Source organism: Astyanax mexicanus, chromosome 12 (assembly GCF_023375975.1).
Source record: "Astyanax mexicanus isolate ESR-SI-001 chromosome 12, AstMex3_surface, whole genome shotgun sequence".
Lineage (NCBI taxonomy): Eukaryota > Metazoa > Chordata > Actinopteri > Characiformes > Acestrorhamphidae > Astyanax > Astyanax mexicanus.
The window spans coordinates 26,581,128-26,608,715 of NC_064419.1; the positions used below are offsets into that span (position 1 = coordinate 26,581,128).

The following is a 27,588-nucleotide window of genomic DNA, read 5'->3' on the forward strand; positions in this document are numbered from 1 at the left end:
TTTCAAAAGGTGGGCTTGATATAAGTGATGCAAAGTGATACAAGTGATCTGTAATACACCACACTAGGCACTAATGGTCAAAATTATTAGGATATATATGTAATGCCATCTAGTGGCTTTTTTGGTAGCAGCAGTGTGCACTATTAAAACAGCAATGCGCAACATAAAATAAATAATAATAAAATACAGGAACAGTCATGTACAAATAATAGAACAATTAGAGCCTTAACAAACTGAACTCTATCCTACTATAACAGTTAAACATGAAAAATAAGACTTTAAGACTTTTTCGGTCCCTGAGAATTACAAGTTTTTTTCTTTAACAAAGATATATTATCTGAGAGAAAGATGCTCCTTAAGGTACCAAAACTATTAACATATTTGAGGCTAGACAAAACAACTGTTATTTTTATATTTTCAAGTTTTTCTTTAAGAAGATGAGAATGTCCACATTCTCTGGAGAAAAAGCTGCTCTTTGAGCAGTCACAATGTCCTCGGCGTCGGCTACAGTGTGCTGCGCTTTTTGTGTAGCTTGTGTAGCTTAGAGAGAGGGATCGTCAATCCTCTTTTTGACTTCGAGGCTCGAGACCATGACATAATTTCGATCGATTTCGATGAAATATCAAAATCGTGACACCCCTACTGCCTAATACCAATTATAGGCTAGTAGTATAGAAGCCCCCCCAGCATTGAGCTGCTGCCCCATCCAGTAGTTCAAAATCCTGTCTTTACTAATTCAGACCTTGTTGCTGAATTCAATCAAATCTTTACAGAAATTCTCCTAAATGTTATACTGGACAGTAGTGAAATTTAATTTAGCAAAAATCTAAATAGTATTTTAGTTATTAAGAGCTTACTGGAGCTGATATTAACTCTTAAAACTCCAGATTAGTTCAAGCCTTCAATCTTCTGATCGTAGAACAGGATATTTTGAGTTTCATTTTCTTATTTTATTCTTTTGTTCTTTTTTCTTTCATTATTTTGCCTTTGCTTTTTCATTCTTTTTTTGCCACTCTTTCCTTCTCTCTTCTCTTTTTCTTTCTTTTATGTAGCCACTCTCTTGCCCCCCCCCCCACTCTCCCCACCCAGATCTAATGTGATTAACCCTGACAACCTCATAGAAATAGTGAGTGTAACACACACACACTTCTCTCTATTTGTCTTGTTCACACACACACTCCCCACCCTCCTCCTGTCAGTAATGTGATTAACCCCCACAATCCTGCTTCAGCCCAGACTGTGCCACTTCAGGAAGTTTAGGAGTTAGTCTGTGTGTGTTTGTGTCTGTGTGTGTGTTTCTGTGTGTGTGGCGCGTTTGTACTTCACTATAATCAGTCTTCAACCAGGTCAGCTAACACACACAGGCACACGCACGCACACACACGCACGCACACACACACACGCACACACACACACACACACGCACACACACACTAACCACTGTCCATCCACGTCCTATTAGTGATGATCTTTTAATAGGATGACTCTTAATACTGTTTATACAGCTATAACCTTGCAACTTTGTGTGTGTGTGTGTGTCTCTGCTTCACTAGACATAATGTTCTTTAGGATGAGTCAGAGCAGTGTTTTTAGTGTGTGATGAAGGTTAAGTTTTTCATTAACTCTTAAGAGTTACTACAGTCGTCTCTTTGTACTAATTTGCTTTTGCTGTGGTGTTCAATATGGTTGCTATAGAGTTACGAGGTGGTTGCAGTTGAGTTGTTTAATCGTTGCTAGGTGGTTGCTGTGGTATAGTTAGATGATTTTACAAGGTGTTTGCTGTGGTATTCTAGCTTGATTTTACTAGTTTGTTGCTGTGGTATTGTTAAATGGTATTGCTGGGTGGTTGCTGTGGTATTCTAGATTTGGGTTGCTAGGTGGTTGCTGTGATATTCTAGATGGGTTTGCTGGGTGGTTGCTGTGTTATTCTAGATGGGATTTACTTGGTGGTTGCTGTGGTATTCTAGATGGGTTTTGCTATGTAGATGTTGTCGTACTCTATCATTTTACTGGGTTGTTGCTATGGTATTCTAGATGGTTTTGCTATGTGGATTTAGTGGTATTCTAGATGGGTTTACTAGGTATTCACTTTGGTATTGTAGTTGAGTTTTACTTGGCGGTTGCTGTGGTATTGTTAGATGGTTTTGCTAGGTGGTTGCTATGGTATTTGGATTGCTAGGTGGTTGCTATGGTGTATCCCAGGTGGTTGCAATGGTGTTGCTATGTGGCTTGATGTATAGTTAGTTGATTTAAGGACTGCAGGAGGTGCTTTGATGGGATTGTGCGTAACTTAGACCAGCTTAATCCTCACAACTCCGGAGATAGTTGGGCCAAACAAACTGTTTCATCCTATTCATCCGGTTCAGCCAATCACAGCTGAGACTGCACCTGCCTCTCCTCTCTGAGTCAGTCATGCCGACCAGAGAAACAGCCTCTTTACAATTCTTATGCATTAGCGTGGATTTTGAGTTATAGTTCCTATTAGGTCCCGCCAGTGTAATCTGATTAGCTGATTAGCGAGGAAGCTAGCGTGAATCACTCAGCCTGTGTTCACTGTGAACAACAAACACTCCTTACTGAGAAAGAGAAAGTGAGAGTGAATGAATGAGTGGATCGTAAAAGTGGAAGGGGGGGCTAAAACAATTACTTAAAGTAATTTTGGCTACGTTCACATTACAAGCCACATTGCTCAAATCCGGTTCTGTGGTTTTTTTTTTTGCTGAGATCAGTTTTGGCTATCCTGATGGTTCACATTTCCACATGTAAGTGACCCGTTTCTGTGTGTAATGTGAACAAATCTGTGTTCACCAACAACAAAAAATGTCATATGTGAGAGACGCCTTCTATCTTTATAAAGGGAAATGGATGACTTAGCAGCTCATATGTGGAGCATACATGTTCAGGTTGAGGAGGTGAAAAAAGGCCAGGCGGTTTGCTTTTGTTGTTTTTGCAGCTGTTTTGTAACATTCACACAGTCAAGCAAAAATCAAATTTGAGTCACTTTAGCCTGGTAATGTGAACTTGGCCTTAGCAATCAACAATGAAGATGATCAAATAACTGTATTTGTGTTGTAATGCTTTTTAGTTAGAAACGATATTATGAGGTAGAACCTGTTCAACCTTTTCAGACCTGAATTCTGTTCCAGTGGTGGAAAAGTATAAAAATGCTGGTTTCTGTCTGTAATGCACACAAAGGAAACTCAAAATTTAATCCAATGTATTTTTAATGTCCCTTAAATTGTCTAACTTTTTTTTTTGTTGTTATTGACCTCTATTATTATTTTTTACAAACCATCCCTAAACAGTTTTTAAGTGTTCTAAATCACGTAAAAATAGTAACAAACAAACAAAAAAAAAAAGTAAAAAATGCCCTTATGTCTGAGCTGCTGTTTTTTCCAGTGCAATCAGCAGAGCTAAGCAGCTGTGCCAATGGCTTGTAAACATTTTTGTTGGCTGGTTCATGGACAACAGGTCTTAAATAGTGTTATGCACAAGAGAACATTTAAGAATAAAGATTATGTACATTATAATTGACGCAGGGTCTGATTTTTAAGATCAACAGTATTAAATATGTTTATGTGCTTAATACTTTTAAATAGTTTTTACTGTAAAAACTCCAGATCACATTGGAACACAGGCAGGTAAACATAAATACAATAAAAAGTAACAAAATTGAAGCTTGAAGCTCTTAAAATAGTTTAAAAATAATAACAATAAAAATGTATGTACAAACTATTACTGTGCCCAATGAATGTTGGCATGTCTGTCCCATAGAATCTAGAGAACACTTGGATGTCTTTCTGTGAGATGTGTGTTTGGGGCCTCCTGAATCGAACATGGATGTGATTTCTGCCAGAGTTGCTTGTCTGTACACATGGACAATTCTTGCCAGATGCCGCTGGTCATGATCATTAGCACACTGTTTGCTGTGGGTGTCAATGCCTTCTATGATATATTCCTGGTACAGACGTGACACTTTGGATCAAGAACTTTTAAAATTAAAATTTTTAAACACAATGTCCCTTTTATCTGGCAACCACGATCAGGTCTCATGCTAACTCAAATAATTTACATCATCTTGCCATGAGCACACTGGCCGTCTTTGAATTCGAGCCACAAGCTACGCTACACACCTCAGACTGATTAGCTGATACTGATGGGTTCATCAGAGGAAGAGACCATGAGGACCATTATTCCCATTCAGCCAGTGGTATAAGAATCAAGGAGTAGCCTACCTCCTACACCCACACACACACACACAGAGCAGTACTTAAGCTATGAGAGGTATGAATAGCACATCAGTGGAGAGAGGAGAATCACTATGTTAAAGAGGCAGAGTGTAGGAGGGCCTCAGAGACTTCATCACACATTACTGTATTTAGACTCCCTATTCAACTCACACACACACACACACACACTTACACACACGCACACACACATGCACACACACACACGCGCGCACACACACGAGAGGCAGCTATCAGCACGCTGGGCTCCAGCAGGATGGTCAAAGATTAGTGTGTTCTCCTCAGTCCTCGATGGACACATCTTATACACTCTGACTCACAGATCTGCTTGTACTGAAGCTCCTCATCCTGCTGACTCACAAACAAACACACACACACACTCTGCTCAGTAAGAAACTGGCCTCAGCAGTTTTGCTACAGAAGGCAGTCCACATATGAAGGGAGACACACCACATCACACACTCTTCTTTGACATCTGGGTGGACACAGAATGAACACTCACACAACCTTATTTAAAGTGTGTGTGTGTGTGTGTGTGTGTGTGTTTGTGTGGAGGTAATGTTTAGAGGCTTTGAGAGAACATATCCTCTTTTCCATGTGTGGCTAAAAGATCCAAAGTCAGTGTTCATAATGTTTCTTACACACACACACATCTGTGCAGGACAATGTGGGGTCTAATATATATGTACGTGTAAACTGACTTGCCAAAAGTCATGGCATAGCAGCATAAACATTGATCCTGAAGATCCTGTCTGATGGTTTTACAGACAGATGATAAATGGGTGGAAGGTTCCAAGTCCAAAAATGTGGGAGCATTTAACATTGCTCAACCCACAATCGTAATAATCATGACCGGCAACATCTGGCTGGAATTGTCCATGTGAACAGACAGGTGCCTGCAGAAATATTACCTACAGTCAATGCAGGAGGCCCCACATACAGTGCAGATGCCTTAAAATTTCATGGGACAAATTGAATGAAAAATAGCATCTAATGGGGGTGAACCTCACTTCAGAATACGGAACACTTTGTGACTCAATAAAGCGCAAAAAGTGTCAATAAAGACACATAAAGCAAGAAAACTGGCATCATGTAGAACCCACATTAACAAAAAAATCCTACCTCAATTAAATTTTAATAATTTAATTTTTAATAATTAATGTTTAATAATGTTCATATCAGGTGTGTTTATTTGAACTGTTACATCCTATTTATACAGAACGGACCTCAAGTTGTGTTTAATAAAGGCCATATTAAATAACCTTTAATACATAGGAAATAAATCACTCATAAATGCCTAATTTTGGCAAAGAGCTTAACTTAATAATAATAACTTAATAACTTAACTTTATAAATTTATTTAATAATTTTTTTCCCAAAAAATGTTGTAATATATTTTTCTGTGCTGTTTACACCGTTTACACCTACAATATATACAAAACAACGTTCCTGATGTACACACTAATACATATTGATATTCTATGTCATGTTTGTAAAGTCTGTTTTTTTTGTTTTGTTTTTTTTAAATATAACCTTTAGGCTAATGGGTCATAGGTGGCAGATAAATGTGCAGAATGATGCCAATTTGTTCATCCTCTCCCCCCTTAACGTTTATTATGTTATCAGTACTAAATAGTCTGATAAATCAGTAATTAAACTGAGAATCTAAAAAAATACCAGAAATTATTAACAAAGTTGCTAATGATTCTAAAATCACTAAGGATAAAAAGTACAGTAATATCCCGTGTTAAGGATGACTAGTGTTTTAAAAGTCCAGATCGAATCTCAATACAGAAAACTGATCATTTTATTGTTTACCCTACATCATGTAAACATTCAATATTATTTTCCACATTAATATTAAGTAAAAGACATGACATCTTGTTTGTATATTTGTATGTGTAAATGTATACTCTCTAAATCATTCATTATTGTTTATTAACAAAAGGCATCCTAAAATAAAAAACTGATTTCAAATGATAAATATATACGTTCATACAGATCTGAAAAAAATAAGAGACCACTTAAAAGTGATGAGTGTCTTTGATCTACCAAATTTAAAAGCTCTGGAATGTAATCAAGAGGAAGATGGATGATCACAAGCCATCAAACCAAACTGAACTGCTTACATTTTTGCACCAGGAGTGGCATAAAGTTATCCAAAAGCAGTGTGTATAACTTTCAATGCCAAGATGCATGAAAACTGTGATTAAAATCCAGGGTTATTCCACTAAATATGGATGTCTGAACTCTAAAAAACTTTATGAAGAGGAACTTGTTTTCTTTGCATTGTTTGTGGTCTGAAATCTCTGCATCTTTTTATTTGTTATTTCAGCTAATTTTCTGTTATATTTTATATATTTGTAAATTATCTACCAGATTGGTCTGGATTAATCTTCATGGATTAGGAATAGGGTGAGGGTTATTATTTGCTATATTTGCATCTACACTGAATAATAATATACAAGTTAATAATAATATTCTTATTATTTATTTCACTTTTCTTTTCTTGCCTCTTTAACTTAGTTTCTTACTTCCCAAAGTAGAGTAAAGTAGAACATTAAACAGCTGAATGAAATACACAGTTAAGTTTTTGTGCTGCAGCAGAGAAATGGTTGTGAATGAAAACAGCGCCCCCACTGAACTGCGCTGCGTATCCGTTGACCGTGCTGCGTGTTTGTAAACTGTGCGCTAATCCTGGGGCGGCAGTGGCACTGTTGTGGCTGTAATCTGTTTCCAGGAAATCAACCCTATGCGTAATAGCTACTGCTGACCGCCACAGTTTAAATATCCGATAGCCAGGTTCATATTAACCCACCGTTGTTTTCTGCGAGGCCGCAGAGCAATTTGCGGAATTCACGAGCACGCACTGACGGGAGTGTTGTAAATATTTGAAGCGATTGTCAGTAGGTGAAGACTGACAGAATGTATATATGTGTAGGATTACACCGGTTTGCCCGCAGCCAGCCTCTTTGGCACCCGTGTGGGGCACAGTCCTCCTTCCTCAGTGTTTCAGAGCGTATGAAGGTCCTGTCCGCTAGCCCCCTTCATGCTCCCACGTGCTGCCCTGTAAACGGCCCGTCAGGCCGGACTTGATGTGGTGAGGGAGCGGCAGTTAGGCTCGTAAACAGGACAGAACTGCATCCGCTTCCAGCAAACCCTGGGCAGGAACTGGTCTCGGTAGATCACAGAATGGCACCGGCTCCGAGTGATCTGCTGATTACAGCTCAGCATAATAAGCAAAGACAGACGAACCTTTGACTTCTGGCCAGGATAAATGATGAAGCCTAGTAACACACATCCAAAAATGTTTATTGGGGCTCCGTGCTCCTACTTCCTGTTAGAAGACAAAAAAGAAAAATGGATTTGTTTGTGGTGAAGGGCTGCGGAAGTCCTCCTCAGGTTAAGAATGGTTCTGAACTGTGTTGATTGGCATTTAAAGGAGTAGTTCAGTGATAAATGCACACAGTCTCCCCTCTTTAACCCTAAATGCTGTTAATCAGACATGACATGTTTACATCTTTTCTTTTAGAAGTATGAGGCTAATACAGAGAATAACTAAATAATGGTAAAGTTTATATCCCACCATATATCATCATGTTAACTCTGTATAGATAAATCACATGCACATTAACCTCAAAGAAAATTGTTAGCGGTCCGAAACATACAGTTTAAAACAGTTGTGTGTATACAAAATTAAAAAGTGTATATATACAGTTATGCTTTAGTTTACCTCTACATCAACTCAGTGACTGTGAAATACAGACTTTTGGTTTTATCATAGTAGAATGTAAATTAATCAAGAAGTGTTACTTTATGGCTGGATTGTAAGGTGTTATCTTGTGTACCATAGTGACATAAATGATAATGTTTTGTGTGAGTTCTAATAGCGGGTTCCTCTTTGTATGGATTTGCATTTCATTTCTGAAGTTGTGTGTGTTTTGGATAAGGCTGGGTCTTATTTTAAAATTTGCGATACAACGAAAACGGCGCAAGTGAAGCAACCTTTTTGGTACTCAGTTGTACCGAGAGATTTCAGTCGGTGCCTTTTTGGTATCAAATTTTGATATCTAATCCTAATTATGATAATATTGTATTAGAAGGCATTACCTCCCACAGTGGACAGCGTAGTGGTTGGTAATGGTTGTGACTGTTGGATGTCTGGCAAGAGCTTTCCACATGAACAGACAAGCGTGGCATGGGGTATGATACTACTAGTTCCTGTCTCATGACTTTTAGCATATCTGTGTGTGTATATACACGTTTATATACACTTTTGAGGATCCAAGTGGTACACTGGGCTAAGCACCACTATGATCAGGAGCTCGCCAGTTCGAATCCTGTTTATGTAGCTTGCCATCGGCTACCGGAACCCTGAGAAAGTACAATTGGCCTTGCTCTCTCTGGGTGGGTAGATGGCCCCTCATCACTCCAACTCAAAGAGCGCCTGTGAGCTGATGTATCAGAACCGGGTCGCTGCGCTTTCCTCCAAGAGCGCTGTGATGCTACTCGGCAATGCTACATCATCAGCAGTTTAAAAAAAGAGGCGGAGTCTGACTTCACATGTATCAGAGGAGGCGTGTGCTAGTCCTCACCCTCCTGGTGTTGGGACATCACTAGTGATAGGGTAATTGGCCTTGAAAATTTGGAAGAAAAATGGGAAAAAATTGAAATAAAAATCAATTATATATTCAGCTTATTGTGAAATGTAATAAAATGTAGTGTATTGGCTCTTTAATTTGCCACTGATTTGACTTTACAAAAAGCAGTTCAGTCTCGTCTCTGTCCCCCCCCCCCCCCCCTCTCCTCACACACTGCCAGTGTACTGTGTGTGCGAGTGTGCAGCGAGGGTACAGTACGCTGTGAGTGGTACCATGAATAAGTGTGTGTGTGTGTGTGTGTGTGTGTGTGTGTGGGTTTGTGCTGTATTTCCCAGCGCTTTCATTGGCGGCCCACTCCTCCTGGAGTCTTGTAATGTGATTAAAGGCTATTAATCATCAAAGCGTCTCTCGTGGGACCCCTGACTCACGGACCGGGGGAAGAGCAGGGGCGGGACGTGTCAGAAAAGCTTTCAACCGACACTCGCGCGCTCTCGCACCAATCGCTGCTGAAGACACAGGGGTCACTACCACCCAAGAGCCAGGAGCGCTCTCCATAATAATACAGCACCATCACTGTTCTCTTTGTCTGTATCAGAATTCCATCAAATTCAATGGAAAATGATCTGAAAACAATGCCTTTTTGCACTGTTTTACTCGTTTTGTGATGTCACAATAAACTATTTTTTTTTCTAATTCACATAAACGTGGGCAGTCATCAACTCAGAAAAAAGTGAGGAGTTTAGATCTGTTTTTGGTGAATTATGCTGCAGCCAATCAGAATAGAGCTTGTTTACATTTACATGTGCTGAATGTGTTAAATACACTGAAACAAAAAAACAGCCTCCTGAATTAAATGGAAATTTAGAAATGAATCCCTGAATTTAGGAAAAAAACTACTTAATTCATGCCCTTCTTATTTATACTGAAACGGCAGAAGTCACGGCATATCAGTATGGAAATTGATCCTGAAATTTTATCGCCGGGGACAGTTTGAAAATGCCCACTCTTGTATAGGTTGTGAGGTGTTATCTTGTGAGTGATGTAGAACACTGGCTCATTGCAGGGCTATGTGAATATTGAGGTAAAGCAAGGACCAATAGTGAGGGCAAAGTTACGATGGCCTTTTACATTCCTCCAGCCACAGTGCAGTGCGTACCAGGAATCATAAGAAGTCATAAGCTCTATCCGGATGGGATTATTTTATCAGGGGGACGGCTGTAAAAAATATTTCACACTTTAACTCTGTTTTAGTGATACAACTCCTTCATCCGGACTGCAAATGCAAAAACAGAAGGACCAGTGAGTTTTTATTTTTTTTGCCTTTCTCTGTCTCATGGCATCACTTTCAGTAGCTCCTCCATTTCCACTCGCTGTTGTGTTTTCGTGAAACCCCGTTGGAAACGGGCGCCCAGGAGGAGCTTAATTTGCACTGACTGCAGTTTTTTATAATCTAAGAGAAGCATTATTATTACTGCTGATCATATCTATGGTTATATCAGTACACTTGTGAACAACAACATTTAATGCAGTAGAAACAAAACGTTCAGAGAGCAGCGGAGGCTCAGGCTGCTCTGTCTGTGATTGGACTGAAGAACTAGTTCTGTATCAGATACAAAGATGCTTCATTCTTTTTCACTTGTTGCTTAATCACAGCTACAAATTACATCTCCCATAGGAAATTCAAACTGGTCACCTGTTTCTTTCTCTCTCTCTCTCTCTCTCTCTCTCTCTCTCTCTCTCTCTTCCTCACTCTGTCTGTCTCTTACTCTCTCACATTCTCTCTTTCACTCTCTTTGTCTCACTCTCACTTGGTCTTATGTTCTGTCTCACTTTTTTTCTCTCTCTCTTTCTCTCTCTCTCTCTTGCTCTCTCACTCTGTCTTGTTCTCTCTCTCTCTCTTGCTGTCTCACAGTCTCTGTGTCTCACTCTCTGTCTCTCTCTCCCTGTCTCACTTTCTCTCTCTCTTACTCTCTCTATCACTTTTTGTCTCTGTCTCACTTTCTCTCTCTGTCTGTCTCTCTCTCTTTCCATCTCACTCTCAAGTTCTCTCTCTCACATTCTCTTGGTCTCTCTCGCTCTCACTCTCTCATCCTCTCTGTCCCACTCTCTCTCTCTCGCTCTCTCATCCTCTTTCTGTCTGTCTCTTGCTCTCTGTGCCTCTCTCTCTCTCTCTCTCGCTCTCTCTGTTTCTCTCTGTTTTTGCATTTTGTGAAGCATTGTAAAAATAACAAAATAAAGGAAAACAGTAGTGAATAAAAATATAAATAATAAAAATAAAGACTGATTCCCTCTCTCTCTCTTTTTCAGGTTGTGTATTTTACAGAGATGCACAAGATCTTCAGTGAGCTGACTGATCAGATAGATGAAGGTGGTCTGACGGACGAACAGAGGGAGCAGCAGAATGAGGCCAAGCTAAACGAGTTGAGAGCTCTGTCCATCGTAGCAGACGACTGAGAAACACCACAAACAAAAGCTCAGTTTCTGTTTCTTTTACTGTTCCCCTTTTCAGACGTTCTGAAGAATCCAGTAGAATTGAACCTTCAACTTCCATCAACACAGTAACTGCAGAATATTTTATTTAAACTTCTCATAATTCATCTGCTGTAGGATAATAATATTTTTAGTTCCAGTAACATTTTATATTTTACATCCAACAGTTAATACAAAACTTTAACTTTAAACACAATGCAGAAAACCAAGAACTGAGACAGAAGTAGTTCTGGAAACTGTAATATTTACTATTATTGTCTTACAGAAAAGTAAAATTGAGGACCCTCTGAGTGCATCTCTGGAATAGTGTATATTCATTTTAGTTAATAAATATTTAAAAGGGCTTGTTTTCCACCATTTTCTCTGAATTACGTGTCAACTGTAGGTAAGTGAGGGTCTGGAAGGATACATCGGTTGCGTCTTTAAAACGCTCAAACTGTAGCCTGAATTTCTCTCTTCTGTGACGAAGCGTCTGAGAAAAACACAGCTCACCTCGTCTGCAGTCTAGACTTTGGAACACAGCTTGTGTTTTTTAATCCTGGTCGTTTCTCTTCTCCAAACACACCTGTTTCAACCAATCAGGGGTCTGTTAAAGCAGGAAAAACACTAAAATGTACAGAGCCGGACCAGGTTTAAAAAACACTGAAGTGCACAGGCTTTATATCCCCATAAGAATAAAAGGACCGTGAATGTTACAAAAGTTTGAAGAGAAACAGAAACTTAATCCACTGCAGGAATGAAGTCTGTATTGAAGTTTTGGATTTTCCAGCTGCTCTGTTAGTTATTTCAGCTGAAGCCTCTTGTTCATGAAGTTCTAGTTCATAAGCGCACACAGTGTGTGAGTGATGCTGTAGCGCCCTCTACTGTCAGAAACACAGTACTCTCTCTCTCTTAAACTTTAGGAACCCAGCTGGGTTTATTATTTGTTTGTATTTAAAATATAAGTTGTGTTTATTTTGTGTTTATTTTTCCTTTTTAATGTTATTATTTGAACTGCATTCAGCCATAATTAGGCCTGTCATGATAATGGTTTTGGAGGATATATTGTCCCATTAAGTGAAATTTCCTTATTCATAACACTGATGTATAAAAGTAAATTGTTCTTACACTCTTTTAAACAGTAATGAACATTTAATTATTAAGAATATTACACTATTGCAATATGTGAAATATATACAGCTCTGGAATAAAATAAGAGACCATTAAAAATTATTGAAAACCTCTGGAATATAATCAAGAGGAAGATGGATGATCACAAGCCATCAAACCAAACTGAACTGCTTGATTTTTGCACCAGGAGTAGAATAAAGTTATCCAAAAGCAGTGTGTAAGACTGGTGGAGGAGAACATGCCAAGATGCATGAAAACTGTGATTAAAATCAGGGTTATTCCACCAAATATTGATTTCTGATCTCTTAAAAGTTTATGAATATGAACTTGTTTTCTTTGTATTATTTGAGGTCTGAAAGCTCTGCATCTTTTTTTGCATTCTTTTTTTTTTTTTTTAGCTATTACTAATTTTCTGCAAATAAATGCTCTAAATGACAATATTTTTATTTGGAATTTGAGAGAAATGTTGTTCGTAGTTTATAGAATAAAACAACAATGTTAATTTTACTCAAACATATATGTATAAATAGCAAAATTAGAGAAACTGATTCAGAAAATGAAGTGGTCTCTTATTTTTTCCAGAGCTGTACAGATATTTTAATTAATTTACAGTAATTAAATGTATTCTTGGTCATCAGAAATGTTTGAGGTCAGGGCCTTTATTGTACTGTATTTTAATAAAGTAATTATTGTGACAGGTCTAGCCATAACCCAGTGTTCATCTTTAGGACCAATCAGACAAGCAAGTGCTCCTTCATCCTCATCGTCTTCCTCTTGTTTGTACATGTAATAAGAAATGATTCCACAAGTTTTTGCCAAAGTAAAGGCAGATCGGGACAATCGCCAAACGTAAGGGTTTTTACTCTAAAGCTTCTTGAACATTATTGGAGCGCTGTTTAATGTTTGAGTCTACAGTCTGTAAAACTGATGTGCCTTTAGCAGTGATTGTTGACTGATTGGTTCTGCCTCAGGGCTTGATAAAGTCTGTAAAAGGAGAAATCCTCACATTCAGATTGAAATGTTTTGCTCGGTTCTAGTTTTGATATGTAAAGCGACTTATTCAGAGCAGGTTTATTGGTGTGAAATTTGCTCAGCAGTTGCTTATTATCTGGTTTCTCATTTTAAACACAAACCAAATAAAGCGACAATTTTATATAAAAATTAAAGACGTGCAAAGTGAGTTAAAAAGTGATTATTTATGTTTCTACAGAAAATGGTTAAATCAACAACATAGCATTTTTCTCGGTTATCTTTCAGACACACTTGTTTGCTTGATGTTTATTAGATGACTGATGATGTTTTGACTACTAAATGTCCACTAGATGTCGCTGTGGTGCTGTGATTCAAATTATTCACCTGAATCTTTTTCATTTTCTCCAATCTGTTATATTCCAGCTAATGCCATCAGTTATTTACTATTTAAAAGCACCGGGGCATTAACAGCTGAGGTTAATTTATGTAAAATGTTGGGGGTGTTAAGGCCTTGTTTGGAGGCTATTTTCTCTCCAGAACTGAGCATTTTCACAAAAACCTTAGCTGAATAAATCTTATTTACTTAAATGTCTTAATTTCTCTATTTATGCTAAAACATTGATGATAATCTCTCACTCATCTGTCCTTTGTTTTTATTTTACTTGTTTCTCTACTTTGGTACAGCAGCCTTCTCTGCTTCTCTTGTGTGTTGATTGTAATCTCTGTTGGAATCTTGTTAAATACCTTAAAACTCATTTGTTTTTGGTCATTTTATATTTATTTGTCGTGTGAAGTCATGAAAACAACAAACTGATTGTAGAAGACACTGGAAATGTTCAACTTGGACCATTTATTCAACACAGAATAAAAGTGTCTTTCCTATAAAACAGTCTTTCCTATAACTTTTTCATTTCTACATTAAAACACATGAAGTTCTTCTGAAAATCCTACGTTTTCACTTTACTAAAACGAAGAGTTCATAATCTACAGGTTTTACACCTCGGAATATGTACAGCTCAAAGTGTCACATTTACAGTCCATACAGTTCTTTCAAATAATAAACACTGCATAAATTACACAGCTTTACATTTCTAAGGTTTACATTAGAAATCATCCCGCTGATTAATCATCAGAAATGATACATCAGAATGAAGCTGTTACCATGACGATTCAAATTCACTGCATTTTTACGAGCAGAAATTAAAACATCATCCATTAGCAAAAAAAATACGAGAACACGTAGCATTCCCAGAACGTGGGTTCCTCTGCAGTTGGACGGATGCAGGTTAAAATGTTTTAGGCTCTGTCTGTATCCAGATATATTTAAAAACGCTTGCATGAGCCTCCATTCCTACATGATCTGATGACTCCCATAAAAAAACACCCCCCAGTAATGAAATTGTTCTAAATCAGATTACATTACACAGGGTTTGTACGGTCATGAAAAACCTGAAAAGTCATGGAGTTAATAAAGATATTTCCAGGCCTGGATAAGATAAGAAAAAATACAAATATCCAGACAGTTTTTAAAAACATCTGGATACATGTGGACAGAATAAAAATCCCACCAGAATTGAGACTTTAAAATTATTTAACTTCTAAATTACATCTGATTAGTGATGGAATTATAATTAACGAATGTTATCCCTCCGATATTTCTTGTTCATGACTTTAGATGAAATGTCAGAAGCGTGGTTTCTTTGTTGTTTTAAATGGCTTTAAATGGCTGAAAATTGGAAATCTAAAATTACAGCATGATTTTGTTATTGCTGGACGTAATTGTGACTGATCAGAGTTAATAATAATAATAATAATAATAAATTAAGTTCTACTGAGATTAGCATGAACGTGGAATTCCACAAATAGTAAACTGGATATTATAATGCATCTTTTCGTTTTGATCCTTTTATATATTATCAGATCTCTCACAGCAGTCAAATGACTCAATTCTTAATTCCTTCTAATCTTCCATCAGAGTGTAATGACTTACTGCACAATGATTGTGATTTTTTTTTTGATGACTGTTCACCAGTGGACGGAGCAAAATAATATAAACCAATAATAAAAATACATTATACCTCCCCTCATATCATCAAAAGAAAACCCATAGCTATGTCCAGAGACCCTCTCTGATGTGGTTCTGCTCGAACAGGAGCAGGACAGTCGCAGGGTGTTTGTGTGGAGGCTACAGGGCGGCTTTACTGTACATCTGATTGATCTGTTCACTGAAGACTCTGCGCAGATCCACTCGTCTGCTCTTCAGGGTGGGGGTGAGGAGACCGTTACTAATGCTGAACAGCTCTGAGTGCAGATACACGTCCTTCACCTGATAAACACAAACACAACATGATAACAATGAATCTTCACTGCATTCCTGAATCACTTTATAAAAAACATCTGCTCTGACATCACAGTTAAGAGTCCCTCCATATACAGCTCTGGAAAAATATGAGACCATTTAAAAATGAGTTTGTTTGATTTTAACAAATTAAAAACCTCTGAAATATAATCAAGAGGAAGATGGATGATCACAAGCCATCAAACCAAACTGGAGTGGCATGAAGTTTTCCAAAAGCAGTGGTTAAGACTGATGGAGGAGAACATGCCAAGATGCATGAAAACCGTGAATAGAAAACAGGGTTATTCCACCAAATATTGATTTCTGATCTCTTAAAACTCTTAAAGGTATGAAAGCTCTGCATATTTTTTGTTATTTCAGCCATTTCTCATTTTCTGCAAATAAATGCTTTAAATTACAATAGTTTTATTTGGAATTTGGGAAAAATGTTGTTCGTAGTTTATAGAATAAAACAACAATGTTCATTTTACTCAAACATATACCTATAAATAGCAAAATATGAGAAACTCTTATTTTTCCCAAGGCTGTATAACCATATATCAACCAGTTCTACCTTTTGGGAGAAATCAGTTATTTTTTTCTTTATTTGTGTGATAATTTATTGTGTGAGATATAATTAAAAAAATAAGTAAAAGATTAACTAAAGCACATTTCTGTTTGTTCATGTAAAAAAAATTATAAAAAGTTGTCGGAGCCGTTGCCCGGGGTGTGGCCACTGACACACGCAGTCGGCTACTAGGAGCCCCAGGTTAGAGCTGGATGTAGGTGGGGACCAAAATGGAGGAACCACTCCTATCAGAGGTGCTGACCCTCCCCATCACAGCATATACTTTTGCCTAATATGTGGAATCCACTTATTGTCAAATGCCATTGAAACAATATAATGAAATAAGAAACTTAAAGGAGAACTTATGTGTGAAACTGACTTTGGGTGTAGTAAAACATGATAAAGAGTACTAACCTTTGGTAAATAGTCCACCTCCACTCTCCAGCAGCTATACGAGATCCAGCTATTTTGTGCAGTTTGTCCAAACGGGCTAGAATGGGTTTTAATGGGGCATAATTTTTCCCCTGCAGATAAATTGTTTATTACACTGTTATCCAGGCTCAAAGTAGCTCCACATCTCATTGGTAGAATCTGGAGAGCCCAGATATTTAAAACAAGGCATTAAGAACTTTAAAAGTGCACAAGAAGTTTGTTTACAACCCATAGCGTAACCTACATCTCTGGGCGCCGCCATCTTAAAGTTACGTATTGATCAGTAGAGTGAGGAGCACGTAATGTTGACAGAATTACATGCTGTATAAATAAAGAAGACGTGGCCGGGATGTGTTGTGCTCGGCCTGCAGCTTCAGCCGTGGTAACAGAAGAAGAAGGTGAAGGGAAAAGATGATATAATGGTTCGCGTTTGCGGGTTTAGTGCGCTGCAACATTACATAACTCTACATAAACTAACGCTACAGGTTGTAAACAGTGTTTATAAAATGAGCTTCTTGTGCACTTTTAAAGTAATAAATGCCTTGTTTTAAATATCTGGGCTCTTTGAATTCTACCAATGAGGTGTGTGGAGATACTTTGAGCTGGATAACCATGTAAAAAAAGTGATTTATCTGCAGGGGCAAAATATGCCCCATTAAAACCCATTCTAGCCTGTTTGGAGAACCTGCACAAAACGGCTGGATTTTACAAAGCTAAAGTAGAGTGGAGGGGGGCTATTTAACAAAGGTTAGTACTCTAAGTCGATTTTACACCAGAGTTCTCCTTTAACCTGTCAGTGGTTTCAATGTTATGGCATACACAACATAACACCTGTGCTGTAATGGTATGATGTAACCCTGACCCACTACTGTGAGACATATCTAATGTTTCTGTCATGCAAAAAGCTTGTATCTCTGAATAGCACCCAATGTAAAAAGATTTAATTCTGTAAATTCTTGAGCATTAATATGAGTAAATTCATCATGAACAATGAAACAATGTAAACAACATCTGCCAGATTCACAAAATAGGTCAAAAAGTGAAAAAGAGAGAAAATACAGATACAAGGTTTTTACTCAACAGCAATTATATTATAAGTTGTGTAGTGAGGAACTGAAGTGAGACACTGCTGTACCTGTTCAAACGACTTCAGTCCTGCCTTTTTCCCCACTGCGGTCATGTCCTCCAGCACGGCTTTCTTCACATCCTGAGAGCAAAGAGTCAAATATGATCTGCTGTAGTGCATCTAAACAAAGGGTCTGTTTGCTGGGATGGTTACTGTGGTATCACAGCTGGTGGTAGAGGTTAGATCGGGCCCAAAAATCTAGCCCAAATCGGGCCGAGCCCGTGCGTGTTCTGCCAGAGCCCGGTCCGACCCGTTTTTGTGAGCCTGAGCCTGATTTAAACAAGACAATTTTTTTTGTAAGTAAGTGTTAAAACTAAGCTTTTTAAAAACATTTAAAATCTGTTTAGAACTATTCTTATTAACACTGCAACACTGAAGAAGTACAGACCTATTATTTAAGAAAAAAAGTTTATTTATAACCGATCTCCTGTCTACTCGAATATAATTATGTCAAAAAACAAATAAATATTATAAATATTTTCAGAAGAAACAAATCTTTTTAAACATATAGCCTACAGCAAAACACAAAAACAACAAGGCTAAACACTGCACAATAAACTGAAATAGACAAGGAACAATAACATCATTTATAATGAATTTTGACTACTCTATAATAAATAACAAAGTTTAAAAAGAAAAGTTTGTTCAGAAAGTGTTTTATATTTTTACTTTAAGCATAAGGCCTTAGTGCAAAAAACATAAAACAACAACAAGGTTCACTGCAGTTCCAGAGCTGCGTCATTATAACATAGCTAACATTTTATTTAAAACACAGTTTAATTTTTGTTACTTTACTACATTGTGATTATCACGTCATAGGTTTATATAAAATAAAAAAAATGCCTTAAAAACAGAGCCCAACGCTCTCAGGTCGGGTCAGGTTCAGGTAGAGAATCTGAGCTCTAGCTGGTGGATTTCGTTTATTAAAAAAAGCAGACTCATGTATTACCACAACAACCACCACATGGAAGACTACAGTAACCACCAGTGGAAGCACATCCTTTGTGAAGAAGATGAAATGATAACTTTACATCAATTGACATACCATAATAAGATTGTATTAAGTCATTCTGGAATTATTGGCAGTAATGTTTTATCACCACTGATAATACAATAGAAAAGGTAGGTATTAGGTCTTTGTGTTATACGGTGTACATATTACAGTATAATTATTGTTTTACTGTAATTAAACAATTAAACTTACAGGATTCTGGCAGAGCTCTTCATAAGATCCCACAATTCCTCTGTCTTTATTCCAGTTAACGAACACCTCTGGGTCTGGGACTACAATACCTATCAAGAAAGACTGAAACACACGTACAGAAGACTGTTGTAAATAAAAAATCCCGTTAAAACTGAAGAAATATCATTAAGAAAGGAGAAAATTATTAAAATTACAACAAACACGAAATGTTATGTTTATTTGTGTGTTCATCTCTTCACTCACCTGTAGACTGTCTCCATGAACAAACACCTGCAGCACAGGTACACAGCGCGAGTACACGTTCTCTATCTTCTCTGGAGCGATGTACTCTCCCTGAGACAGTTTGAAGATGTTCTTTTTCCTGTCTATGATCTGCAGGGTCCCGTTCTAACAGAGCAGACAACCAGATTAGTATAATTATAATTATTACAACAATTACTACATGCATGCAAATCTTACAGTAAAATGTAAAAATAACAAAAATCATCAAAAGAATATTGAGTCAATAATAAAATAAAAATAATGGTAAATAAACAAAATACGCTGCCTGGTCCAAAAAAAAGTCTCCACCTGGATTTAAGCAAGTAAATAATGTGGGGTTGCTGCAGTTGGTCAGGTTTAGGTTCAGCAACAGTATGTGCTGAAAGAATGAGGTCAGCTGACTACCTGAATATACTGAATATAGACCCGATTATTCAATCAATGGATTTTTTTTCTTCCCTGATGACACGAGCATATTCCAAAATTGGAATTGTGAAAGAGTGATTCAGGGAGCATGAGATCATCATTTTCACACATGCATTGAAAGTTCACCACAGAGTCCAGGTCTTTATAGGTCATTGAGAATCTTTGGGATGTGCTGGATGGAGAAGGCTTTGAGCAGCGGTCAGACTCTACCATCATCAATGCTGCAAGATCTTGGTAAACAATTAATGCAACACAGGATTGAAATAAATCTTGTGACATTGCAGAAGCTTATTGAAACAATGCCACAGCGAATGCATGCAGCAATCAAAGCTAATGGCGATCCAATGAAATATTAGAGTTTGACCTTTTTTTTTGTTGGTGACATTTTTTGGCCAGGAAGTGTAACTTTAAGTAGACAATTCGAGCCAGAAGCCACTGGTCACGATTATTACTAGGAAGACACAACAGAAAGCATTAACACCCACAGTGCACAGAAAATGAAATGTCCAAACCATCTGGCACTCACTACTAGACATTACTCTTGTTGAGGTTGAGTGTTCAACCTTAGAAAGGAGGGCAGAGAGGAGGACACTGCACTAACTGCTCTCCATCATGGATGATGATGATCACCCACTAAACACCATCTTCATGGATCACTGGAGCAGTTTCAAAGCTGCTCTACAGACAAGACTCAGGAGATCCTTAGTCCCGAGAGCCATCAGACTCTTCAACTCTTCACTCCTCCCAGCGGAGCCGAAAGAGTTAGAAGGACAGATAAGGAGCTAGTTTTAGAGGTTTTTTTTCTCGGGCTGTACAACATGTACATCTGCACTCCAGGACTCCAGGATGGAATTTTACATTCTACTAGACTATAGTTGTACATGCTGATACCTGCTTTTCTCTTTTACCTTATTTATTTATAATTACAGCACTACCTATCTATCTATATTTAACATTACTTATAAGATAATAAGGTCACAAACTCACATACTGCCACCCCACAACGTTTGGAATATCAGTTTATATGATTTATACTGTGTTCTTCATGGACAGGTATTTTTAAAATGAATTAAAAAGTAATCCCCAAACATTTTGCCCACAAGCAGGGCATAATAAAAGTGCAAGTTGATTAACTAGCTGCTGTACTCACTGGCTGCCACTGTCCCACGTCTCCTGTATGCAGCCAGCCGTCGCTGTCCAGAGCCTCATCTGTTCTCTCCTTATCATTCAGGTAACCCTGAAATACACTGGGTCCCTGGATACAGATCTGACACAAACACCAAAAAATACAAATGTTATATACACGCACTGATCCTGCAGATCTGGAGCCTGAATTCATTTTATGTAATGTATATACAGTACATCCTGTTTTTTTTCACCAAGATAAGAACTAAGCTTTTACCTCTCCCTCTCCGCTGCTGGCGTAGTAGTTCATGTCAGGAATGTCTGTTAGCTTCACTCTGGCACATGGGAGAGGAGCTCCGACATGTCCTGAAATACAAAATCAACACGTCACACATAAATCACAAGCCTACACCTAACATCTGAATTACGCTGTAGGTTTATATGGAGGAACTGCTTGTTTTTATTTGAGCTGCATGAGATGCAGTATCACAGGACACCATTAGGAACCTCTACAACTCCAGTGTGCCATATAGGTATTTTATACTTTGCTCTTCATTGATTTAGCATTCAGGTGTTTCATTTAGGCATTTGATTCCTGACAGTGCAGTCAGTTTTTGAAATATATAGTTTATCAACCGACCAAAAAAATCAGTTTACCAGTGTCCCTTCCAAGAAAATCACATATATGATGACTTAATAATTAGTGTTACCTGCAGTCCAGTCTCCAGGCATAGAGAAGGTGCAGCCAGCCGTACATTCAGTCTGTCCATAGCCTTCAAATATCTACACACACACACACACACACACACACACAGAAGCATATTCATAAGAACTACATGATCTTATATCTCTATCTTATTATAATGACTATGACTATAATCACACTCCTCTGGTCCATCATTCTCATCATGTTAGTTTTTGAGGTTCTACCATCATCATAGCTGCTTTTTAACCAATCACAGTATTTTTACTGTGTGCTACAGTCACCTTGTTTCAGTGGGGGCTTAATAAACCGAGGTATATAATTTTAATGGCAGTCAAAAAACATGCCGCATTCCTGATTCATTAATATATTTGAAATGTGATAAACAAGATATAATAAATCCTGATATGCAGCGATACACATGCAGGCTCTTTTGACTCCAGTTCTTCACACTCTTAACTAATTTACACACTCAATTATCCTCAGTTTCACAAACCCTACAACCAAACCCTGTGGGACTCCACAAACGTGCTAATTGGTTAACAAATATTTCAGAACAGTTTCTGCATCAAGACCTCAGGTTGGATGTGTTAAAAGAACTGTTCTCACCAGGCAGCCGAGTGTGGCCCTGAGGAAGGAGAGCACCGTGGGGGAGATGGGAGCGGAGGCAGTCAGGATGAACCGAACATTCCCCCCTAGATTGGCCTGCAGTGAAGAAACAGATACATTAGAGAGACTTCACAGAAAGCACTCATCACTGTAATCACACATCTCACAAAGATAAACTGTCCTAATGTCTTACAGTCAGACGAGGAACGAGAGCAGGAACTGAAAATGATATTAACGAATGTTGCAGACTAATCCAGCAGAGACTAGATGTCACTCTGAGGTCAGAAAGACATTGGAACCTGATGCTGAACTGACATATTATTTTAAATGCAAATGAAATTTGGGTTCAATCAATCAACCTTTATTGAAATTGGAGTACATTGAGGGTGGCCCTCATTTACAAAACAGCCGAGAATTTACATAGGGAAAGGATTGACATAAATAACAACAACAAAAAAGTAGATTGAATAAAATAAGTAATATAAAAGCATAAAAAACAGCATTATAATAAGGTACAAGAATTATTTAACAAAAAAGAGGATAATAATAAAAAATATATATTAAGATATAAAACAAATAAGGTAAAAATAATAATTTAAGAGTAGGAATCATAAAATCATAGGTAAAAAAAGGTAATAGAACTAATAAAGCATTAAAAGTGTGCTGCAGTTTATCTACTGCCGCACTAATGTGGTCAGCTGGGCAATATAAAATTGTGTCAACAGCATATAAATGTATTTTACAGTCCACAATGGAGGTGACAATATCATTAATGTATATATTAAATAATATTGGGCCAAGGATTGATCCTTGTGGGACACCTTTAGAGATAGGTAGCGGTTCTGATCTACATTTTCCCAGGACTACACACTGCTTTCTATGAGATACGTAATTTCTGAACATTTGACATCATAATCTAACTCTGGCTGCAGGTCCTACGTTAGAAAGACATTGAATTTGGGTGGAAAAGAAAAAAAGGTCACTGTCAAAACCCATCAATTGGTATTGACGCTGGCTTTACAACCATACCAATGTTGTTCAGATGTTATATTCTAACCCAAAATAAAAATTGGGTGGTTATTAAAACCCAAAAATGGCCTGATGAACTATGAATGTTGGTCAGACATAACTTTTTTTTTTAATGACCATTGGGCAAAGTCATCAGGCATTGGCTTAGCATTAAGTTCCAATGTTGAGTTTTGTTTGAAAATAATAATCGTGTTTAGTTAAAAACCTAATGTTGTGTTGACTTGTTGGAGGGGTTGGGAAGGTTGAGGATAAGGTTGACAACAAGCTTCAACATTACAGAGAAATTGAATTTAGATTTGGTTGAAATGTTAGGACCTAACATTGGCTTGACGTCAACCTCCAACATTGCACAAACTTTGAATTTCAGCTGGAAAATAAAAATGGGATTAACATCAAAACCCAACATTGGCTTAACAAAAAGCTTTAAACACTGATGTCAAACTGATTTTTATTTTCATCTAAAATTAAATATCTGTTCAAAGTCCAACACATTTAAAATGGTCAGATTTTGATTGGAACCAGGTGTTCCTTAAAACCTAAGATCAGTTTTGTGTTTACTGTTTTAAATAAAACCTAACAAAAAATAAAATCCCTCCTATTAAAGCTGCAACAATCTGAGAGCAGTTAGCTATGAATGTGTAATAATATAAAACGATAAACTGACTGGGTGGTTTGGCTAAAGCTTATTTCAAGCAAGTTCAGATCAGACAGTTTGTAAGATAAAAAGAGAGAAATAAAAGAAAAAGCAAAAAGACCTGTATCTTGTTTAAGATGAGTTTGTCCCAAAAGCTGTTGTTTCTGACGATCCCACAGCTCAGCTCAGCCTGTTTCCTCCTCACAGCATAGTGCAGGATGGCCCTCTTCAGCGGAGACGTCACCGAGCTTATGATCTACAAAGAGAAACAGAAAAATGTTCCATAAATATGTATTGATTCTCATCCTGCAGATTATTCACTTTAGACAGGGGTGGGGGGTTTCTATTCTGAGACTCCTGACCATGGAGAGCTGTGGTGCTGATTACATTAAAACGCATGATCTCCTGTCTTTTGGGAAGCAGGCAGTTAGACAGTCACACCACCTTTCAGCTGTGAAACCATATATATATATATATATATTTTGTGTCCAAAAAAGAATAGAAAAAAAGAATGTAAATTTACTGAGAACTGTAAATTTACTTACTTAGAAGCGTAGTTCCAAACTAGAGTGTCCCTACAGTCTAAGTGCTGATTTTAAAGTATAAATATTTTAAATAAATATAATAATTTATTTATTTAGTAATAACTGAGCTGCAGCTTATTTGCTAATGTTGTTTTGACAGAGTCGCCAGTTGAATACAGAACCCTCAGTGGGGGAACTATTCTGATAAAAGATAGTTCTATGGTCTGAAGGGACTCATGTGAGATTATACAGGAGATATATTTTTGTGTTTATGGTAAAAACCAGCCTCAGCACTAACATACTGTTCTGTATTTTACTGTGTATAATAAATCATAAATCTTTCATAATCAGTAACAATTGACTGACATCCATTACAAGATGATTACTCACAAAATAATTGTTTGAGTTTCAAATAAATTTAAATAATTAAAAAAAATTAAATCTTGCCTAGTTCTTGTGAACCCAATATCGTGTCTTGTATCATGTTGTGAGATTAGTGTCTTTTCACAACCCTAGTAAAGTGTGATACTGACCTTGTCGTAGATGCGGTTGAGTAGGCGGGGCACCACAGGGAAGAAGGTGGGTTTCAGGGTCTTGATGTCGTCCATGAGCAGCGAGATATCGCCCTGATAAAAGCCCACTCGAGCTCCATGGCAGAACATAGACACCTAAAAACAGAACAAAATGTTACTTCAAATCAGTTTAATCTTAATTTCTGACTAAATTCTTTCTTCAAGAGGACTGTTCACCTTTTTTTTGCAGAGCAGCAGAATTGTATCCATGTTTACAGATAACAGTGAGTCAAAAAGAGAGATGTAATAAGAAATGTAACTCTGAGGGAAGTATGTAATGTAACTCTGAGGGAAGTATGTAATGTTTAAAAAGCACTGTTTACAGAATGCTACTCCACCTTCCATTACTTACAGCTGCACTGACCTTTTAACTTTGATACAAAACTAAAGAAACAAACTTTTTACACATTTTAAACATATCGTTGCTAATTAACTACACTTAAGACACAAGGAAAAGTGTATAGATTAGATTGTGTAAGGTGTTATCCCTGTAAAACAGGGGAGAAAACCTTCAGGTTGGTGAGTCACTGTTATCTCAGAGAACAAGTGGGTTTAAAGACGCAAATAATTTAATGACATTTTTTGTTGAATGAGTGTAATTTTAACGCACTCTATTTGTTTGTTGTGATCATAAAACCACAGCTTTTGGCTTTATGGACAGACACGTATATCCATGACTCACTGTGTGCTTTAATTAGCTACCGTTTAAAAAAATATATCTTTGACATATAAATTTAACTCGTCACACCCTGTATTTAATCCCACAGTTCGTCACATCTCTCTTAAAATTAATGTCTGTTAATTACCTTCACTTTTATAGGCCCCAAAATTTAACCCTGTGAAACTCCATAAGATTTGATTGTTCCTAAATAATTACTATAGCTTTTGTATTAGAATGCATAGCTAGCTAATAATACTATATATAAAGGGTTAAAGGGTTAAATGACTGATTTTAGTTAAAAAGTTCTAAACATTCTCCTCGCTTTCAGCAATATTTATTGAATTGAGTCTCAAAATCATTAGCGTTTATTTGAATTCTCTTTTATATATATATATATATATATATTTATTAAATATTGTACAGGATATTTAGTTGGGTATATGTAGCTTCTCCCCCACAATATGTAAATTAGGTTCCCCCATAATAGTCCCTGCTGGAATCTAAATATATGATCTCTTCACACTTGAACATCAGTTAGACTGTAGGGCCACTCAAAGGCTGACATTACAATACATAAAAACACAATTATAAGTAAATTCACCTTTCAATTCTTCCTCAGACACAAATATACATGGTTTCAGATCTCTATAGTGCTGCAACAGTTTAACTGCCTGCTTTTTTAGAGATAGAATATCAAAAAATAGGGAAATTTTGTTTTGAAGAATAGTTGGATGTTGCTGGATGTTGCCTTAAACTGTATTGTTGACAAAACTTTTAAACATTTAAACATTTGCATAAAAGCACAGAAAAATGTATCAACCCAAACATATATTAGGGTTGTGGGTTTTTCGGTGTGATACCAGGTTTGGCAAGCTACCACTATAGGGCTCTTAAACCTAATTGTTCCCTGGGCACCAGAATTTTGGATGCCCACTGCTCCAAATAAGCGTGTTCATGGTCACGACATACTGTGTGTGACTGTGCGTGTGTCCACTGCATGGATTAATTAAAATCAGAGCTCAAATTCCATCCATTACCATTATAGTATGCTTAATATTGTTCTCTTATCTTAGATAAAGAGATCCAGCTTACCTGAATCATGCGTTCGAACATATGAGCCAGAGGCAGATACGAGATTGACACGTCTTCTTGGCGAATCACGAAAAAGCCCTGCAATTACAAAGATGTAACTCAAGTTAAATTGGCACAGAAAAATCCCATTCATGGAGAAAATGAGACCTTAGATTTTAATGGGCAATTGAATCAACATTATGGCACTTAGAGCGGCTATTAAGTAGTCAATATGTCTTTTGTGCTGCCAGTTTGAGGAGCTCTTCAGGATTTATTGGGTGATAAAAGATGCCATTTACCACTTTCACCTACCCAATCCATAAAGAGATGGAAAGTGGAGTGATGTAGAATGTCACGAGGGGGATAGAATGGGAGTAATAAAGTGAAAAAGACAGAGGGAAATTGGAAAAATAAGACTTTTAGAGTAGGTGCCTTTTTTTCTTGCTTCGTGTTTTTTAGCAAGAATCTTTTTTTTCCTTGGCTATCTAGGAACTTCGATGTTAAAATATATGTTAGGATGCTTTAGTTTAGTTTAAATTTCTAAATGACAAATTAATAAATAAATGTCTAATTTAAAACAAATACATGTGGAGATTGGTGTTAAAGTACTGATAGGTTCTACATAAAGAAAATTATGACTTTCTAATGTAAAACCACCGTTTGTACTGGCCGTTCCCTCCACAATCATTTCTATTTTATATATATATATATATATATATATATATATATATATATATATATATATATATATATATATATATATATATATATATATATATATATATATATATATGGCTTACTTTGATTACTTTGATTCAGTTTTTACTCCATGTTGCTATTCTGCATAGATTTGACTGGACAATGAAAACTATAAATATGCCTTAC

General features: G+C 37.1%; 2 protein-coding genes across 2 annotated transcripts in view; one reads left to right on the forward strand and one right to left on the reverse strand.

Moving 5' to 3' along the window:
• bin3 (bridging integrator 3) overlaps positions 1 to 14,294 on the forward strand; it is an 82,603-nt gene extending 68,309 nt beyond the window's left edge. Inside the window, exon 9 of the mRNA XM_007235483.4 lies at positions 11,156 to 14,294. Coding sequence (XP_007235545.1) covers positions 11,156 to 11,302 — 147 coding nt within the window. The 3' untranslated portion in view covers positions 11,303 to 14,294. The remainder of the gene's footprint in view (positions 1 to 11,155) is intronic.
• The window catches only part of acsl2 (acyl-CoA synthetase long chain family member 2), a 40,279-nt gene continuing 26,942 nt past the window's right edge, over positions 14,252 to 27,588 (reverse strand). The window contains exons 11-21 of the mRNA XM_049486016.1: positions 26,725 to 26,802; positions 24,933 to 25,067; positions 23,997 to 24,131; positions 22,213 to 22,308; positions 21,611 to 21,683; positions 21,178 to 21,266; positions 20,926 to 21,042; positions 19,332 to 19,475; positions 19,089 to 19,190; positions 17,894 to 17,965; positions 14,252 to 15,746 (exon numbers count right to left, since the gene is read on the reverse strand). Of these exons, the coding sequence (XP_049341973.1) occupies positions 15,606 to 15,746; positions 17,894 to 17,965; positions 19,089 to 19,190; positions 19,332 to 19,475; positions 20,926 to 21,042; positions 21,178 to 21,266; positions 21,611 to 21,683; positions 22,213 to 22,308; positions 23,997 to 24,131; positions 24,933 to 25,067; positions 26,725 to 26,802 (1,182 nt within the window). The 3' untranslated portion in view covers positions 14,252 to 15,605. The remainder of the gene's footprint in view (positions 15,747 to 17,893; positions 17,966 to 19,088; positions 19,191 to 19,331; positions 19,476 to 20,925; positions 21,043 to 21,177; positions 21,267 to 21,610; positions 21,684 to 22,212; positions 22,309 to 23,996; positions 24,132 to 24,932; positions 25,068 to 26,724; positions 26,803 to 27,588) is intronic.